At 34.5% G+C, this 21,589-nt stretch overlaps 1 protein-coding gene across 1 annotated transcript in view; it reads right to left on the bottom strand.

The window, feature by feature from the left end:
* The window catches only part of l(2)37Cb (DEAH-box helicase 16 lethal (2) 37Cb), a 105,421-nt gene that overhangs the window by 69,254 nt on the left and 14,578 nt on the right, over positions 1 to 21,589 (bottom strand). Inside the window, exons 2-6 of the mRNA XM_089100057.1 lie at positions 14,632 to 14,795; positions 5,506 to 5,651; positions 3,960 to 4,140; positions 1,706 to 1,835; positions 343 to 561 (exon numbers count right to left, since the gene is read on the bottom strand). Coding sequence (XP_088956183.1) covers positions 343 to 561; positions 1,706 to 1,835; positions 3,960 to 4,140; positions 5,506 to 5,651; positions 14,632 to 14,795 — 840 coding nt within the window. The remainder of the gene's footprint in view (positions 1 to 342; positions 562 to 1,705; positions 1,836 to 3,959; positions 4,141 to 5,505; positions 5,652 to 14,631; positions 14,796 to 21,589) is intronic.

The following is a 21,589-nucleotide window of genomic DNA, read 5'->3' as shown; positions in this document are numbered from 1 at the left end:
TTGATCTTTGTGCAGTATATGGGTTTTGGACACCTAGGCTGCGAGAATTCTAGTTTTTGAACACAAAAAACTAAAACTCTAGCATTAAGATATATTTGAGTCAAAACCAGAGATCGAGAAAGATAAAGAGCCTGGAAAACCCTCTATCGAGAACTATCCAGAACGAATTGGAGGTTTGCAGTTTCACCCATGAACAGCAAAACAAATCTCATTTTTGCATTTGTATTACTGAAGTGCCTTCCTTTTTTCCTTCTTATGCTAACAAACAGGAAACCCTTAGAATATTCAACATGCAGTTAAATCAGCATTGACGATTATTAAAAAGATATTTTATATAAATACCACTTCTTCGATTTCTTTTGTCCCAGGGAGTTTCAGCATTTGAACAAAGTCAATGGTGTCATCCAAGACGTATTCATAGTCTTGCTCTACTTTAGCCTTTGCATCCCGAGCGCCAAATTTCCACTGGGCAACAGCTACTCGCTCTTCTTCCCATTTCCTCTGCTCTGAGTAGGGTGCCCTCTCTTTTTCGTCCACTTCTACGTATTTCTTCGTCAGTGCCTAAACGAAGTGTACCAAGGTTAGTGCTAGACCTGCAAATTAAGTCATTCATATTGGTTTTTCCATTTTTATGCAAATTTTATTGCGCAGCACACTTTAACACGTACTTTACCTAGTATTGTGCTTGACACTACTTGTATTAATAATAGCGAGGTTAAAGAACGAGAGACAGGGAAAGAGAGGGAGAGAGAGAGAGAGAGAGTGAGAGAGAGAGAGAGAGAGAGAGAGAGAGAGAGAGAGAGAGAGAGAGAGAGAGAGAGAGAGAGAGGAGAGAGAGAGAGAGAGGTGACGCACAAAGGAATATTCTAACCTAAAGGCTGATTAAACTAAATCCAAAAAAAAAACTACCGAAAACGTAAGATTTTACTTATACTTTCCATTCCAAATGAACAAAATTCTTTAGCATCTAGCAGCAAATCATTCCATTACAGGACTACAGCTAATGGACTATAAAATTATGTTTCGTTGATGTGGAGAAGCAGTTCTAATTGGATACAAATGTTTGCTCGTAGTACAAAATAATACAAATCCCATCTAGCGGAGGGAATTAACTATCTACGATAGGTTTTTGGTGTCTTGGATTTAAAAAAATAAAAAATTTCCTATCATATTGTAAAATTTTCGTAGCTATAATTTGAGTTTTATTTTTAAATAATTTCTATTGTTATATTAACCCATCGAAGAGTGCTCTTTTCCAAACAAACATATCGTATTTTTCTAGACTAAAATTAATTTCTAGCCTCATAACGTAGTACCAAATTATAATACAAACTTACAAAAACTGTACTTGAAATTTTTAAGAAATGTTCAAGAAGAAGAACTGTGCTATAAAAGTGGAAACCCTGGTCTACGGCAAAAAAAAATCCTGATTTTATATAATAAAAAGCTAAAAAGCATTGGTCTAGAGTACTGAAATCGATATTCCGGATAACATATTATCAATGAATAATAAAAAACTAATTAAACAGAGCTGAAAATAGATTTTTCCACAAGTTTTTGAGTGGAAAAACTGTAATGTAGAATTGGCAATACTGTTTTAAAGCACCAAAAAGTCATAATTCACCCTTGCCGATACTCGGATCCCAAATATTCCAAGGGCGAGTACAAGGGGAAATCCCAAGATTAGTGGAAGGGGAAAAATTACCGTTGTTTTCGATTCTTCTGGCATATGATATCGACTGACTTTTTCCATTTCACTTGCCATTTCGTGCCCTTTCGCCAATTGTAAAAGCATCTTCTTCTTCTCTCGTTCTTTTCTCTCCCTCTCAGTAAGTCTATTCAAAGCAAAAACGAAACAATTATAAATAGATTAAAGTCACAAACAAAACCAAAGTCCCACAAAAATTCCTAAAGCCCAATTTGGTTATTCGAATTCTTCTGAAGATAGGCTCTACTACATCCTGAAACATTAATAAAATTATCCTTTCAAAGGAAATTATCAAGGATGGGAATATCCTTTCCAAAATTAGTTTGTTTTGAATTAACCTTTGATTGAAAGGTTTTGTAATCGAATAAGACTCGAGACAAAGTTGTCCTAACCTTCCTTGCGTAAGGCGGGATTGAACCATTAGCAGAGGCAAGCAGCGGAATTTATCTTCAGTAAAATCGATAAAACATTTAGAAACAGTTAAGAGCATCCAGGTATGTTTCCAAAATACCTATATAAGAAAACAATGAAAAGAAAAAGTAAGCAGTATAATTTAAAGTTCAACCAGTAAAATATAAGATACGAAAAATTAGGTATGAGAACCCAGCACGCTTCGATCATGAGTCATGCGCTGTATTCACCACACCAATAATGCGATGTGATAATTTGTTCTGAGGTGCGAATTTTTTTAATATTGACTACCTTAAAAGCCGTGCGTCACCCATTGGACTAGCGCACCATTTGTGGTACTGGCACACTTTCTGAAGGAGCACCTTCCTCTGCTTTTAAACCAAAAGGCAATACTCATTGCTAAATCCTTGGGAAGTCAGTCAAACTTTATCCAAAGAAGGGATATTTCTAAATCGATTTAGAAGCATCCCTAAATCGATTTTGTACTTAAATTAGCAGTATCCCACTCCTTTCTATCCCATAGCTTTTAAACAGCTCGTCACAACCAATAAAAACAAAGAGATTGATTCATCGTTCTGTCCTAAACGAGCTGAATATAACCGTCACCTCTGCCCAGCCATCTAAGAGCAGTATATTTTTTAAGTTTAAACAAATATTAAACAGCTATTTAAAAGGGTCGCGGATTTAAGAAACTTTCACTCGAAGTCTTTTAAATTGTAATGAACCATATTCAATAACAGCACCCTAATCCAGCAATGCCCTAATATCTCCAAAACTAGCTAAAACTTTGACTGACTAGCCACGAATAAAATAACATTCAAGCTTCAAAACACTGTATATCCTATGACCCTGGCCCCGCAATTGGAAAACACTTTTTTCTAAGAAATTTCCGCTCAAATTCAAGTCTCTAATCTATAGTTCTAAGAAAACATAGAACTACATTGTATTGTGCCTGTGACTGAACTTTTAAACTCCTAACACAAATAACTGGTAGTTTATTCCCGTCAAATTATTCACATTTCCTTGATATTCAATGTATAGGTTACTTAATCATGAATCCTGTCTTCTAACACACTTCAGGAATTATAAATTTTGTTTCAATAAACTCTCTGAATTTGGTATTAAACAATACTTTTCAAATTAAAAAAATAATATTACTATTTTATACGTGGGAAAAATTTTCCATGGGGAGGGGGGGTGGATTTCCACATTAAATCAATTTCATTTGTACATCTTTAACTCTTTACATATGTAACCAAAATATAATAATTAAGTAATTTATATAAATTTAGCATAAAGGACAACTTTATTCAGGCTTAGATTAGCTCTATTGTGGAAAGCATGGCATTTGAAAATAAAACAACGCTTGTGTTTATCAATACAGTGCATTATTGTCTTTTTGATTTATGGAATTGATTCCCCAATGAAGGAAAATTTTCTGCAGGGAGATTTTCTGGGAGAAGGACAGTCCATGGGGGAATTTTCTGTATGGAAGGGGAGAGGGAATCTGTATGGAGGGGGAGGCAAATTTTACAAGCACAATATCTACTAGTATAACAAAATATTGAGTTCCCACATTTCCTTGCAATAAAAGAAGGTACAAGGGTTAAGAATTAAACAGCTGACCTTGAGAAGAAACAAAGTAATATATACTAAGTCAATCCCGATTTTCCCTAAAACGCTCAAAAACAGAACCGCATCAATTGCTCTTTTATCAGAACTCTTCATTAGTCTTGTTACTAGCAGTATCTTGCAAGATGATATTAGCTGTCTAACCAGTCTTTTTTTATGCATCTATTGATATCAAAATTCTGTTTTTTCATCGTAAAAAAAAACTAACTCTTCTTCGGCAAAGAGATATTCATCGTCTATAATATCTTGTTCTAATTCAATGAGTTTATCCCCTTTTCGCTTCTGTAAATACGTGCGACGAGATTCTTTCCTCAGCTGTGGAATTATCTTGGATCGATCTTCCTTTTCCATTTTCAAACGTTTTGCCGCTTCTTCTGCAGCTCTTCTCTCTAAAAAAAAAAAAAAAAAAAACACAATAGAACAATAAAAATAAAGCCAAAAATTGAAAGAAATGGAAAAAACCTAAAATATTGTATTGAGCCAAAAATCTTTCAGCTCACGCTTCGAAATTAGGACCAGAACTCCTAAAATAAATGAATCAGCTTATTATCTTAGATCTGCCTTCCTTTCTCAAATTTCAAATTTTTGGCTAACTTTTATGCATCTTTTCTATCATAAAAATTCAAGAATTCTGATCGAAACAAAAAGTATTAAAAAACATCAAAAAAAAAAAAAAAACACCAGCAATAGGATATCTTAACTGAATTTTATCAAGTAAAGGCTTGTTTTCTCTTGGTTTTAAGGTTTTACTTCACTCAGACTACACAAAGAGCTGGTTCAAGTTATTGTCTTAAGACATGTCTTCATTTTACATTTTAAACTTGTTAGGCCACCTCTTTTATTTTTTGAAAATTCAAAAGTAACGATCGACAAAATCCATAAAAAAAAAGAAGAAGAACGAACCCGAAATAGAATGACCCTCAAGCCAAGATTCTGAATTTAAGAAATTAAATATCATTTATACATGCTGTGGTGGCATGGCTCTACAGCGTTTAGAGCAACAAAATTATTATTATTATTATTACTTTACTCCTCATTATTATATTATTATTATCATTATAATATTACGCATATAATAAAATAATAATAATAATTATATATATATATATATATATATATATATATATATATATATATATATATATATATATATATATATATATATATATATATATATATATATATATATAAGATATATATAGATATATATATATATATAGATGTATAAGATGAATATATATATATATATATATATATATAAGAGAGAGAGAGAGAGAGAGAGAGAGAGATATATATGAAAAAAAAAATATATATATATATATATATATAGTATATATATATATATATATATATATATATATATATATATGTATGTATGTATATATGTATATATGTATATATATATGTATATATATATATATATATATATATATATATATATGTATATATGTATATATATATATATATATATATATATATATATATATATATATATATATATATATATATATAGTATATATATATATATATATATATATATATATATATATATATATATATATATATATATATATATATATATATATATATATATATATATATATATATATATATATATATATATATATATACATATATATAAATCATATTTGAGAGTATTATCTCAGTGATTTGATTGTTAAAAATACTACGTTTGTTGAAAAACACAATCTTAGTGAAAAATGAAAGGTAAAAGAAACGGCCTCCAAAATTACCTGATTTGGAACTACTTTTTTTAGTCTTTGCCAAGTCCTTTGCCTTCAATCTTTCAACAAGCTCATCACGCTCCTTGATATCTCGTTCTATTATTTTCTCCTCATCTTCAGAACTAGACTGTTCAGACTCTTCCTTTTTCTTCTTCCTATAATACGAAAAATATAAATATTTAAAACTTTTCGTTATTCAAAGAAAACTATATCAAATGAAAAACAAATTAGGGACAAATCCTATTATTTGACAGTGAAACAACAACAAAAATCAATGGACATTTCGATCACATTGTGTTTCATGGAAAGGCAGTGTGGTCTTCGAAAATACCAATGTTGTATATATGGGGATCATGTGACCAAACAAGTTTATAAGTACATAAATTAAATAAAAAAAACAAGTTTTTTAAACTGAAAGTAAGGAGCGACATTAAAACTTAAAACGAACAAAAATTATTCCGTATATGAAAGAGGCTGTCCCCTCCTCAATCCCTCGCTCTTTGCGCAAGTTTTTTATTGTTTTAAAAAATAAAGTTGTTACAAAGAGCCAAACTTCAGCGTAAACAGAGATGCGTTGAGGAGGGGACAGCCCCTTTCATATACGGAGTAATTTCTGATCGTTTTAAGTTTTAATGTCGCTCCTTACTTTCAGTTTAAAAAACTTGTTTTTTTTATTTAATTTCTGAACGTTTTTGAATAAATGCAGGTTTTGATGTTGGCTCACCGTACATGAATAATTAAAACAACATTTTCATATTAATTTACTTTTATTTAGTTAAATGGCTTTCTCGAAACTTGTTTAATTATATTTACAAACGTTTTTTTTAGTAATAAATATACGTAACTTACGAATTAACTTACGTAGCGAACTTCTATATTCATATATTTTTAATTTGTTTATTAGGGGTTCGCCCCCTAGTCAATACCTTGCTCTTTAAGCGAAAGTTCGAATTTTGTTCCAATTCTTTAAAAATGACCGCTTAATCACAAAGGCCGTTTATTAGAATAAATAGCTCTTATGAAAGTACTAAAAATCTTTGGCTTAAAGAGCGAGGTATTGACTATGGGGTGAACCCAATCATATATGTAATATTTTCTGTTCGTTTGAAGTTTCGACGTTGCTGCTATTGCAGTTGAAATAGTTGTTTTTTTATATTAAATTTCTGATCTTGCTTTAAATAATGCTGGGAAGTCCGGCGTCCCCTTCATAGCAATTTCCCTTCCCCCCTGAAAACTTCCTTCATGGACCGATCCTCCCACCTCGCCCCCGAAACCTCCCCCCCCCACTACCAGGAAAAATCTCCCTGAAAACGTCTGTATACTTCCAAATAACCAATACTATATGTTAACATTGGGTAAAGTTCATAACTTTCAGCCCTCCCCCGGGAATTTCGGGGGATTAAGTCATCCTAAAAGACATACTTATTATATTTTCGAACATGCTGAACAAAATGGCTATCTCAAAATTTTTATCAGGTGACTTTGGGAACACAATGAGCGTGGGAGGGGGCCCAGTTGCCATCCATTTTTTTGGTCACTTAAAAAGGGAACTAGAACTTTTAATTTCCATTCCAATAAGCCCTTCCACTATATTCTAGGACCACGGGGTCGATACGATCACCCCTGGGAAAAAAAAACAAAAAAAAAACAACTAAACACGCACCCTTGATCTTTATTCTAGAAAAAAATGCAAAATTCCACATTTTTGTAGATGGAAGCTTGAAACCTCTACAGTAAGGTTCTCTGATACGCGGAATATTGTGGTGTAATTTTCATTAAGGTTCTATAATTTGTAGGGGGTCTTTTCTCCTTTTTTCAAAAATCAGCCAACTTTTTTCAGCGCCTAACTTTTAATCGGTAGAATTAAACTTAAGGAAACTTATATATTTGAAATCAGCATTAAAATCTGATTCTTTTGATGTATCTATTTGTATCAAAATACCGTTTTCTAGAGTTTCGGTTACCATTGACCCGGGTCGCTCCTTACTTACAGTTCGTTACCACGAACTGTTTGACAAGCAAAAGAGAGACGCAAACATTATAAATCCACAAAACTTTCTTTTGCAATGTAAAGAGAAGAAGATTGTGCCACCTTTAATAAATTCAATTTACATTTTGGCAATATTTAAAAAAAGAAAAGTTTGAACAAAGTTGGTTCATTTTCTGATTACAGCCACTGTACACTTATAGGTGACCGAAATATCCAGAGATTTTTGTTGTTGTTTCACTGTCAAATAAAAGGACCTGTCCCTATTGAACTGTTATGTCTACGTCATAGAAAGGTAGTGAGGTCTCCGAAGACACCTACATCAAATGAAAAATATTCAAACTAGACTGTTGTAAATAACTTCTTATGATTAGACTCCAACGAAACTGCAGCTCCTTTTTTGTTTTGTTTTTGTCCCTCCACTCGTATAAGTAATGCAACTTTTAACCTTAGGGCTGGGGGCACGTGCCTCTGTGCCCCCCCTCCTGGGTTTTCCCCTGAAGAAATGACAAAAACGGATGAAAAATCGGCTGAAAAGATCCGTGTTTGCAGGAGTTATAAGATAAACAGTAAAATACACGTAAAACAGATGTTTGGGCCTAAAAATGCTGATTTAAATTGCCTGACACTTTTTATTACTTAAACTTCATTACTTTCGGCTAGAAGACTTCTTATTCGAAGATGTTCACATTTTTTTCAACAAGAGAAGATAAACTTATTCTAAAACATCATTGATCATAAACAGTTTATCTTCAACAGTAAATCCTACTTGATAGTTTTTCCAACCACAAGGGTAACGTCTTGCAAAAAAACCCAGATTTTTAAGTTATCTTAAACTTGACTAAGAAAGTAATTTAGTGTAAGTCCCAAAAACCGCATAGGACTGGTTTTACACATGATACAGGGCCTTTTGTGCTACGGGCGCCATGTTTCTAATTTTTTTTTTTTTTTTTTTTAAGTTAAACGCTGTCATTTAAAATTACAAAACGATACCAATTTTTACATATTGGAAGGTTCAAAATACATAATATAAATAAAAGGCAATTATAAAAATGAAGTGTCTAACTTGGAATTCGGCTTGACCTGTTGGTTCTTTTTTGGCCAGATTTCTTCTAACTTGCCACTTTCCAAACTATTACAAAGCTTTTGCTGTCACATAAATGTGAAAAGGAGCATACCTTTTACAAATAGCAGAGCTCGTTCTCCTTCACAACAACTTTGTCACCTCTTCTACGTGATTTATCGTCAATGAAAATGTTCAAGTTCCCGCTCTGCATTTCCTTTTCTTGACTTTTATTCTCCATGGCTTCATCATGTGTTTATGGCTGTTTCCTTTTACCTTCATTGCAAGCATTTTCCTCTTCACCACCAACATCGTTTCTTTCTTTTTAGAATGTCTCAGATAAAGAAACGGTAGCATATTCTCGCTTTAGTTCCTCTAGGGGGAAATAGAGGGTCCTGATAAGCTGGAGTGCTCCAAGCTAAGGTTGGGACCTCATAGCTATGATTCACGCTCCCCTCCCTAGTGAGGCTGGAGAAGAGCCCTAAGTTGCACCTCATCACGGTAGAGTGGTGAAACGTTCTGCTGCTTGCCTAGCCCGACCGGCTAACGCAACGGGGTGCCAGAGGTTTGGGGAGGTGCTGGTCAAGAAAATTCCCATGAAATACCAATTGATATAGAAGATTCAGATACGGCGCCCGCGGTAGCCGACGCGGATCAGGTTCGGATGATGCCTGATTCGAGAAGCAGGGTAATCATCCCCACCAAGAAACTTAAAGTTGATTCTTGGAATGTAAGAAGTTGCAAGTCCGAGTCAACTCAGATGCTTCTTGCTTATGAAATGAAAAAGTATGGTCTCAATATATGTTGCCTTTCTGAGACTACATTGAACGACATACTGACGAAATCAATTCACCTCACGAATTCAGAAACATTTAAATTCTATAACTCTGGAGCAACTGATGGGAGCAGTCTCCACGGAGTCTGATTCCTTCTGGACCCAATTGCTACATCATCAGTCGCCTCTTGGCAACCAGTGTCAGCAAGAATCTCTACCCTGAGACTGAAAGGCCGGATTAGTAACATGACTATATTGTCCGTCTAGGCGCCAATCAGAGCTGCACTTTGAGCTGCAGAGAATACTCAACTCTGTCCCAGAACGCGACATACTATTTGTCGCTGGTGACTTTAACGCAAGGGTCGGTAAACCAGATGCAAACACCGAAGGAGTGATCGGACGCCATACCATCGCAGATAGACGCTCGAATGTCGAGATGCTGCTACAGCTTGCCAAATACAATAACCTACGTCTGGTTAACACCCAGTTCGAGCACAAGAAGCACGATCTTGTGACCGGGAGATCTAATGATGGGGTCACCAAAGCCCAGATCGACCACTTGCTCGTCGGAAGACGCTGGAGGAAATCATGTCTGGATGCAAGAGTCTACAGAGGTGCAGATACAGACTCAACAAACGGCTCCGATCACTTTATTCTCATCCGTAAATTCAGTCTAAGACTAAGCACCCACAAAAAGAAGATAAAAACCAACCGGTTTAATGTATCAAAACTACTGAGTCCACAGATCAAGGCTGATTTCGAGCTACAGCTTGACAACCGATTTGAGGCCCTTACTGACTACACTGACATCGAAAACCGCACTGACATCGAGAATCGATGGTCAAAGCTGAAAGTCCTGACACAAGAGGTTGCTGAACAGGTTCTTGGTCACACAAGGAGAAAACAAAGGCTCTGGATCTCGGACAAAACAATTGAGCTAGTGGAAAAACAACGGCCTCTTCTCAGTGGCCCTAAACAACCCCTAAAATATGCTCGCAAGCTGGTAAAGCAGTCTGCTCTTTGCGACAGGGAGAAATACTGGTCACAAATTACTTCTGATATGCAACAAGCAGCAGAATTGCATACCCCAAGGAAAACATTAAAGCTACTGAGGGATGCGACATGCAAGTCGCCCATCTCCACGGACTCCCTGAAAGACAAAATGGGTAACTTTATTCAGAAGGAAAAAGATCGCCTTGAGAGATATTTCTCTGAGCTCCTTAATCCCATAAAAGCTCCGTGTCATCTACCCGATTTCCAGATTGTACCGAAGGAGTCATATCAGATATACCTACAGCCACCGTCATTTGCTGATATTCTGTGGGCACTGAAAAGAAAAATAACAAAGCCCCCGGAAAGGATGGCATCTCAGCAGAGATGTATGTCATCCACAACACTATTCTGTCAGCTGAAAGACTTTCTAGTTGAGGTATAGACGAAAAAGAAATTCCCGAAAGATTGGAAACTCTCAGTACTTATACCGGTATATAAAAAGCGAGACAAGGCAGTCTGCTCAAACTACGGACGTATATCACTAATAGACCACGCCATGATGGTTTTTTGCAAAATCGTCCTCAACCGTTTTAAGGACACCCGAGACAAGTTGACAAGACCAGAACAAGCAGGTTTAAGATCTGGCAGGGGCACCCAAGAACATATTCTTGCCCTCCGTCTCATCCTACAGCCAAGTACAAGAGATTTTAATTGTCTGCTTTCATCGCCTTCATCAATATTGTTGCCGCTTTTGACTCCCTTATCAAGACCGAGCTTAGGAAGATCATGGTGGAAGACGGTGTCCCAACAAAACTGATCGAGATACTCAAAGGAGCATATGAGTCTACAGTTACGAGAGTTCGAACTGCCGTTGGCAGTTCAGACTCTACAAAATAGAATAGATACTGACAAATTCATTTTGCACCCACAAAGGGTTTGTCGTCGGTCAGAGAGAAGACAGCCCAATCGCCCTGACATACCTTGACTTCGCAGACGATGTGGGTCTTATGAGTAGCTCTTTGGCTGAGCTCCGAAAGCTGGTCAACGATGTCTCCTGTACATAAAAAAAAAGTTGGCCTCATAATCAGCCAGTCTAAAATTAAAGTCATGAAAGCAAACGCCCCAAACCACCCAGATATCCAACTAGAGGGCAAAACCATCGAGATTATTGAAGAGTTCCGCTACCTTGGTTCTATCCTAACACCGAACCGAGGTGCAAAAACTGATGTTAGAGCTCGAATAGAGGTGTCAAGTTGCTTTGAAATAGACATGAAATTAGCATCAAAACGATGACGAACGTCTACAAGGCAGCTATTTCATCGATCCTGCTGTACGCCTGTAAAACTTGGCCTTTAAAGGCCGAAGAAACACGTTCACTAGAAGTATTCGACCATCGCTGCGTGAGACACATAATACGGGTCATCCGATGGTCTCATATCTCAAACGCTGAGGTTCGAATGCGTTGTGCCCAGAAGGCCCCCCTCTCAGTAATTATAAATCAACGACGACTGCAATTCCTGGGACACACACTACGACGGCCATCTGGAACCATATTCCGCGATGTCTTCACCTGCGACCCCCTTCCAACTTGGAAACGAAGACCAGGCGGCCAAAGAAATAATCTCTGGCAGACATTCAAGAATGACCTGGATCCTTGGAGTGGCTTCCGCCGACACGGACGTTGTTGGGATAAGGACTGGCTGAAAATCGCAGAAGAGGCTGCTGCTGACAGATCATGTCAGACTACGTCAGCCATCCCATCGTCCATTGGTGCCGGGCAGGATGGATCATCATCTGGTTCCCGCCAAGAGGAAGTAAGTAAGTACTGATTGATTTTGCTTAGTAATACATCTATTCATCATTGTTCTCCTTAATTTTCTTTTTCTTGGGCATGACCGGGAACAAATAGCAGGGCCTAACGGCTCTACCTCCAGCTCTAGACTTTCTTGATCCCGCTTTTGGAAATAGTCTAAAGTAAAATGACAATGCGGCACTAGAAGGATCTGCTGTTTATCCTCCCTTGGGAGTTTGAGGGGTGGTCCTAATCCACACAGATCTTATGTTACCAACATTGTTATATTCGGTCCTATCTATAATTGAAGACAGTGGTTGTTCACCATCCATGAATATGCTGTTGAATGGAGAAATCCTTAAAATATAGGATTCAGACATAATATTGCTTGGAGGAAGACTCAGTGAATGTGCAGTTACAAGGAACTGTGAGATATCACACACTGAAACTGAGATAACTCGGTTTTTTTCCATTCAGTTGAAAATTGCATTGCTGCAGTGAAGCTGAATGTGAAAATCAGAGTTTTGTCCAACGACTGTAGTTTGTGCAAAAAGTGCAGTTGATGTGATTATCTTTACCAGCTGTATTGCATCAACTGAGGAAAGGGATTCATGACTGTCAAATATCAGAGACTGAGACACAGGATTGTGGGACAGGATACAATATTTTTACTAAATAATGAAAATAAAAGAATTGTCCCATTCACCTGATCCAAAGGCCAAAGTCCCAGTCCAAAAGCCATGGTCATTCTGGAGGGATAACTTTTCTGTTGGGAAAGCAACAATTAGGAAAAGAGTGTTTTCAAGACCTAACACAGTTTATTACTGAGAATTAAAAAGGACAAAATTCAAGATTTGGTTGCATAGCTTTGGTTGTAGATTATATATATATATATATATATATATATATATATATATATATATATATATATATATATATATATATATATATATATATATATATATATATATATATATTTTTTTTTTTTTTTTTTTTTTTTTTTTATATATATATATATATATATATATATATATATATATATATATATATATATATATATATATATATATATATATATATATATATATATATATATATATATATATATATATATATATATATATATATATATATATATATATATATATATATATATATACGAAACATAAAGCAAGAAAAACAGGTTTTAATTTTGATAAAGCAGTGAATAAATACAACAAAATAAACGCTTAATTAAACAAACACACTCCAAATATTTATATAAATTATAGAAATAAAAAAGATAATCTGTGGGGATATTAGTATCAATAGAGATGAAGGGGAATTTACGATAAATTTAATTTATAATAGTTTGATTAAAAAGCAGGTAAAATATTCAACCAGAACTGATTTTAATAATTGTTCTGAAACAAATGATGACCTTGCGAACAAAGGTAAACGAAGAAGTAAACGGGAAAAGTAAACGAACTGCAGTTAGGCTTGCAACCAAAAGAATCCGTTCTATTTATAATTCATAAATTGGTTGATGAACTTGTGATATTTAATTAGGGGTTATGGGCCGGGGGCTAGCTGCCCTTTATTGTGTTGTTCAAGTATACATATATTCTTCATTTTCTTTTTATAGATTTCCATTTATACATTGTGAAGAGACGAGTGTATCATTATAGACATTCGATTTTGTTTATACGCCAGTGCATGGAAGTGTTATTTAATATGTGACTTTTGATTCCTACTTATTTATTTATATTTATTTTCTTTTTCTTTTTTTTCGTGTGTTGACCATGCTGTATTTCAATGTAAGTTAAGTTTAAAAAAAGAACACTTTTTGTTTCATTTTCTCCCCCTTTTTTCCGTTGAGAAAGGCTCCCGGACGTGGGGCCGAAATATTCGGAGTGTATTTTGTTTAATTAGGTGTTTGTTTAATTCAGTGTTTATTTTGTTGTATTTATTCACTGCTTTATCCAGATTAAACCCGTTTTTCTTGCTTAATTTTTCGTAAAAGGAAAAGCAGTGTGATCTAAGAAATTATTTATATATATATATATATATATATATATATATATATATATATATATATATATATATATATATATATATATATATATATATATATATATATATATATATATATATATATATATATATATATATATATATATATATATATATATATATTATATATACCAGTACATTATATGATTACCAGTACATAGTGTCATTTTTCTGTGAGTACTTGGAGTGAAGAACTCGAAAGAAATTACACAGATTCAAAAAATCAAAAGAAAAAAAAAACCTAGAAAGGCATTGTTAGCCTCTTTCTTTAAAATCAAGTGAGCTATTGAAATAAAAATTTATGCAGATGTCATGAGAAGTGAAGTTATTCAGGGCATATGCAAAATGATCTCTTGTAGATGAAGGTATTTTTCCAAGCACTCAAACTTCTCCCCTCTCCCTATAGCCTTTAGTTTGGGGCATGACGGTGCACAATTAATTATTCATAGAATGCTACAGAATAATTTACTTACTTTGGTGGTCTATATTTTATTTTTTCTCCATTTTCCTCTTCTTCAGGAAGAAGCTGGTAGGATTGATTCTTTTGCTGTAAGGCAACAGCTTGGCGCAGTTTCTCTTGCCTCTCGGCGCGCAGAATTTCTCCCTGCGTTGGACCAACTTGGATATTCTGGGGCAGCTGCAAGTTTGATCAAAATGTATCAATAACACTAAGGAACAAAATTAAGGTTTTTTTTGCTCAAGTGCCAAATTATAGAGTTTATCTATTCCAACGCATCATAAAATTATTTTGCTCCATTTTGGAATATGGGTCTTGAGTCCTATGGTCTAGGCTTTCTAAGATGTTTTTTTTTTTTATTAAAGATTTAAATCTACTTTGAAATTAGATGTATTAAAGTGTCTTATCTCAGTAGAAAAAAAATCAAGCAGCTCAAATTTCTATGAACTTTACAATACTCTCATATGAAATACAAGATTTGAGCTAAAACTTGCAACAATAATGCTTGAGCTATTTCATCAGTAATTTATGAAAAATTCTGAGAAAAATATTTGTTTTATAGTAGGTTTTATGCTGAAATTTCTTTTGCTACACAAGCTCTTCAAGCTTAAAAACGAAGCATTTTTGTATGTTTTGTTCCACAATTTTTTGTTAAGTGAATCAAATTTAAAAAAAAAATAAAGTAACCTCCTGCCAAGTTTTAAAAGAAGAATCAAGAGGGCAGCAGCGTCAATAAACGAAAATGTAGGCAAGGGGGACAAAGGCAAAACATATTAAAAAAAAAATACGAGGTTTTTTTCTTCAATTACTTAAATGAAAATAGTTAAAAAAAACATTCGTCAATGAAAATAACAAAAATGTGTATTTTTCAGGCGTTCTAGGTTAAGGGGGGAAATTCTCTCTTCCCCAATTGACGCCCTTACAAAAGCAGAAGTTCTAAGAACTTGCACGGTGTTTTAATTACCAAGGTTTTGGCCACATGGCTTCAAATTACCGCAGAGGCAGAAGATGTCTACTTTGTAGTGGACAACACAGCCTTGATGAATGTCCCCAGTCTAAAACAGTAAAGGAGGATCAGGTACTCAAGCGCCCTAAGTGCAATGGTAATCATGCTGCTAATGCTAAGGAGTGCCCAGTATTCGTGGAGAAAAAAGCAATTGTAACTTGCTCTTTCACCAATAGTGTCCCCATGAGGACTGCTGCTGAGGTCTTGAAGGAAGGACTTCCTAAACATACAGAACACATCCCCATAGTACACACAGACTCCTAATCAGCCTCCAGTTGAGGAACTCAACATGAGGTACATGGCCGTGTTTGGAGGTGTTGCAAAGCGGGTACTGATATAACTCAGGCTATTACATCCATTTGTGAACTGCTTTCTAAGTTAGCACCAAAACATTTTCGAGATGCAGTCTGTAGCCTAAATAAGTCAGTTGAAAACCTAAATAGAGAAGGTTCATTCCTTCCCACAATGTCAGCAGTTACCAGCAACCCTGGCAAAGCAGAAAGGAAACGTAAAGGAAAGGAGTCTGTATATAGCCCAGAAGGTGTTATAATTAGGCTACAGAGACCTGGGTTAGCCCCTTCTCAGACAAATGACTAGTTATCCCTCCACTGTTTTGCCTTGAGTTTGGCATGGTTGACTAAGCACAAACTTATCAAGTAATTTATTTAAAACTACTGGTTTGGTTCATTCCCTAAATAATTTTTTTTTCTCCTGCATGTTTTTTTTTTTTTTTTTTTTTTTAGTTGCCTTATTTGTTTTTAATTTGATCTAAGTGACAGGTTAAATTTATTATTTATTATAATTGAATTGTATAAACATTGTATTTGCTGTTTGATAAGGTAATTGCATTTTTCTGGTTCCTGTTTAAAATTGATGGCAGGTGCTGGAGATTAACCTCTATAATAAGCAATATACATGGTAGATGGATCCATATAATTTTCATCTTGAAGGCCATGGTGCCCCCTTCCATATTATTTTATTTTAGAGTTATCCTTTTTTATTATCCTTATTTATCTTTTAATAAGGAAAAGATTGGTGAAATTATTAACTTTTAATAAAGTTAATTGGTGACCATGATTGGAGTTCGGTTTATGGCTCAGATGACGCAAATTCTGCGTTTTCAGATTTTATTGATCAAATGATGCGACTGCGGGATCGGGATTCTTCAACACGAGTTTCGCATGGAAAGTTTGCGCAGAAATTTGACCCATGGATTACTGAAGGTATTTTGGCATCGTTAAAACATAAAAATAGAAAATTTAAGAATTATTTAAAATTACAGACACCTGAGTCGTTTTTAGAATTCAGAGTTTATATGTATAAGAGAAAATAAAATATAAGACATGAGAAGAGAAAATATTATATAGAGAAATTTTTGGAGTATAAATCGGATATGAGAAAAACATGGCAATTGATAAATGAAAAGATGCGTCCTCATAGTCGTAAGAATACTAGTGTTAATTGCCTTGTTTTAAATGGGGAAAATGTTACAAAGCCCAATGAAATTTTAAATGCTTTTGTAGATTATTTCAGTAATATTGGTTCTAGACTTGCATGGACTATGAATATGCAACTGAATTCCCCTTCTGTTCCAGTTAATGAGCAACATGCGGAAAATTCGTTTTCTTTTTCTGAGATTAAGCCTCATGAGATTGAAAAAGTTATTCTGAAGCTTAAACGGAGTTTTTCTAAGGACGAATTTGGATTTTCGGCTCAAACCGTAAAGCAAATAGCGTCAAGCATTTCACCTTTGCTAGCACATATTTTAATTTATCACTTATGCATGGGGTTTTTCCTGAGATTTTAAAAAAATCAAATGTTAGAGCATTACCTAAAGCTGGGAGTTTAACTCACCCTTCAGATTATAGATGCATATCTGTACTTTCGGTTTTCAGTGAAATCTTGGAAAAACTTTTAAATAGTCAATTACAAAAATATTTATTTGATAGCAAGATTTTACACACGTCTCAATATGGTTTTATAAAAGGAAAGTCAACTGAACTGGCAATTCATGAGCTTTTACTAAATATTAATGATTCACTAGATGATGGTCAACACGTGTTGGCGATTTTTCTTGATGTCGTCAAGGCGTTTGACACCGTAAATCATTCGTTGCTTCTTTTTAAACTAAAGTCTTATGGGTTTTCAACACAAGCTGTTAAATTTTTTCATCTTACCTTTCTGGGAGACGACTAGATTGTGTTGATAAATCTCGTGATCTCCGTTCCGAAACTTTTCCAATTAATTACGGAGGGCCTCAGGGCTCTGTTCTTGGGCCTATTCTATTTATTCTTTTTATAAATGATTTGCCAGAAGTTTTGCCTCTTTGTAAAATTATAATGTTTGCTGATGATGTAGTATTTTTTGCTTCTCACCGGGACCTATCAGTTCTTTTCCAGAACCTTGGAAGTACGTTACTAACTGTATCTGTTTGGTATTCAAGGAATTTACTAGCTCTTAATGAAAAAAAATGCCAGTATATGTTATTTTCGCGAACTGGATCAGTAGTGTCAGATACCTTCTCTCTTTTTTTGAATGGTCTTGAATTAAGATCAGTTCAAATATCTTGGGATTATTTTAGATGAAAATTTGTCGTTTCATAATTATGTAAAAACACTGTCGTTAAAAATTTCCCGAAATATTGGCATTCTAACTCGTCTTTGTAACTTTTTTACTAAATCTATTATAAAATATATTTATTATTCTTTTGTACAACCATATTTTATACATTTAATTTCGGTTTGGGCATCTACCTTTCCGTCTGTTTTCAAATCTCTTCAAATACTTCAGAATAAAGCAATGAGGATTCTTTTTAATGTTGATTGCAGAACTTCAGTTAGACACCTATATGGGACTTCAGGAATTTTCTCTTTGGACCAACTTGATTTAATTTCTATCTCTAATATTTGTCATGATTATCAATATAGTAATTTACCTGTAAATTTCTCCGGCATTTTCTCAACTAATTCTCAATTTCATAATTATCCTACTACGCATCGTTCAGACTTTTCGTGCGAAATTCACCCGACATCGAGAGCGGGATTCAGCATCCGTCACATTGGCCCAAAAATCTGGAACTCAATTCCTGCATCAGTTCGAGAATGTAGCAACAAGCAACATTTTCTAAGACTGGTGAAGAAATATCTTATGACATGCTAAGCATTTTTTTCATTAGGATTTTCTTTTTCGTTGTTGTAAAATTTAGTTAGAAAATGGCTGTGTATTTTTGTTGGCAATATTTTCAGCGCTAAAGTATGCCACCAGGCATGTGCGCTGTTTTGTGACATTTATTTATGTACGTGTTATAAATAAAAATATTCTACTCATATTCTACTCTAATAAATTATAAGGTTAAATTTCTATATCTGGAGGTATGTGACGGGTAAATCTGGAGGTAAAAATGTCAATCTGGAGGTAAAAATGTATTATTTATTATAATTGTGCTGTATATATACTTTAATTGCTGTATGACTAAGCATAGTTGTATTATTTTGATTCTTGTTTTTCAATGCAAGCAGTTGCTTCAGGTGAATTACCCCCTATCAATAACAAGATGAGTGAAGCATGATCAGCTTCAGTGAATATTGACTGAAATTAATTTAAAAAACTTTTTCCACAAAATAAGTTTTTCAAAGAAAAGTAAAGAACTCCATTAAACAAAAAATGAGCGAAAATAAAATAAAATAATCTACCAAGCGTGAAACTACCACAAACCAGCTTCGATAAATAAATGAAACCCAAAACGAGTAGAAATTACAATATATAACCAAGTCAAACTGAAAACGAGAAAAAAAAGACATAAGTTGAGCTCAAAACCCCCTATGCCTTCCCAAGGCCAGATCATAATTTGCACTTTACTGAAAAAAATATAAATGTTTTTATTCTAATGAATTTCATAAATCAAACAATCTTAACATTTTGATTACTAAATATCAGTATATATTAAACAGACAATGCCCAATCATTTGTATTTTTTTCAGTAAAGTGCAAATTATGTTCTGGCCTTGGGAAGGTATAGGGGTTTTGAGCCCAACTTATGTTAATTTCTGCTCGTTTTGAGTCCGACTCGGTTATTTGTTGTAATTTCAGCTCGTTTTGGGTTTCATTTATTTATCGATGCTGATTTGTGGTAGTTTCGTGCTTGGTAGATTATTTGATTTGATTTTTGCTCATTTTTTGTTCAATGGAGTTCTTTAATTTTCTTTGAAAAACTTATTTTGTGGAAGAAGTTTTTTTTAATTAGTTTCTGTTCGTTTTATGTTGCCATAGTCTTTTCAGAGAAAAAAAAAATAATACTTTAAATCTTTTTTTTGTTTTAAGAATTTATAGTTTGTCCTGCTATTTGTACGGTCGAGCAAAATTTTCAGCAATCTTTAACAACATACACCTTCTTAAAAATATGGACACAAATGGTAGGGTTTAATTTAGTTTCATACCTCCTCTAGTTGACCTGAAATGGAAAACTTGATACCATTCGCAAAAAAATATGTTTACTTTCTTTGATAGCTTATATACACTTACACTATTTTGATTTGGTTAAATCTTAAGAGCAGAAGCAGCCCCAAAAGTTTGAACATAATACCCTCAGTCATTCTTGGGATACTGCTGAGAAACCTTATTGAGAATTAGCATTAACACAGGGCATTTTGATTAAATCTAATGGCAACATTTAGTTTTTTAAACATGAAGTCAAATGGAAGGGTGGGCGTGGGAGGGGGATTATTTTCCCTCCAATCACTTTCGACTATTAAAAAGGGCATCAGCCCTTTCTATTTTCAATCGAATGGGCCCTTTTCAAAATTCCTAAAACAACTCCTTTGATATAAATTGTCCTGATCTAAACAACGACTACAACAAAAAAATTATCCCTTATATGCACATCGATCTTTACTATAAAAATGTTGAGCCTTCCAATTATTTTCGACTATTAAAAAGGGTACTAGGCCTTTCGAATTGCAATCAAATAAGCCTTTTTCGTGTTTCTACGACAACACTCCCTATAAACACCTAATATGGCCCAAGGGCATAAATTACAACTCTTACCCTAAGGGCTGTGAGGGTTGTCATCCTCTAAGACCTAATTTCCAGAACTTTCAACTACGTTACACAAAATGACTATCTCAAAATTTTGATTGTAAGTGTCCGGGAAAATGGTGGGCGTGAGAGGGGCGTTAGTCTTTCTCCAATCACTTTCAACTATTAAAAAAGGCACCAGCCCTTTCAATTTCCAATTAAATGAGCCCTTTTGAATTTTCTACGACAACCCTTTCAAAAAAAACCTTATATGCCCCCCGGGGATAGCGTAAACCCCTCACCTTGAGGGCTGGGTGGGGGGGTTGCCGTCATCAAAGACCTAATTTACTGAACTTTAAATTACTCTGAAGAGAATAGCTTTCTGACAATGTTGATTGAGGGGCTTAGGGGGACTAATAGGCGTAAGAGAGGGGTTATTTACCGCCCAATCACTTTCAACTATTAAAAAGGGCACTAGCCCTCTCAATTTCCAATTGAATGAGCCCCTTTTGAAGTTTTTACGACAACTCTGTCATTAAAAATCTTTTATGCCCCCTGGGCATAACTTACAACCTTTACCCTGGGGACTCTCGGGGGTTTGTCATCCTTCAATACATAATTTCCAGAACTTTCAACTACGTTGAACAGAATGGCTATCTCTAAGCTTTGATTGAATGTGTTTGGGGAAATGGAGGGCGTGAGAGGGGGGTTAATTACTCTCCAATCACTTTCGACTATTAAAAAGGGCAATTTCAATTTCCAATCAAATGAGCCCCTTTTAAAATTTCTACAACAACTTTCTATATAAACCTTATATGCCCCCAGGGCACAAATTACAACCCTTGCACTGAAAGCTCTGGTAGGGTTTTTATCCTTAAAGACCTAATTTCCAGAACTTTCGACTACATTGAACAAAAAGCATATCTCAAAATTTTGATTGGATGTGTTTGGGGAA

This window comes from Artemia sp. Qi Xiang Cuo, chromosome 2 (genome assembly GCF_049724085.1).
Source record: "Artemia sp. Qi Xiang Cuo chromosome 2, ASM4972408v1, whole genome shotgun sequence".
In the NCBI taxonomy this organism is placed as follows: Eukaryota; Metazoa; Arthropoda; class Branchiopoda; order Anostraca; family Artemiidae; genus Artemia; species Artemia sp. Qi Xiang Cuo.
Note: the sequence above shows the minus strand (reverse complement) of the source record. Positions and strands in the feature narration are given on the sequence as shown.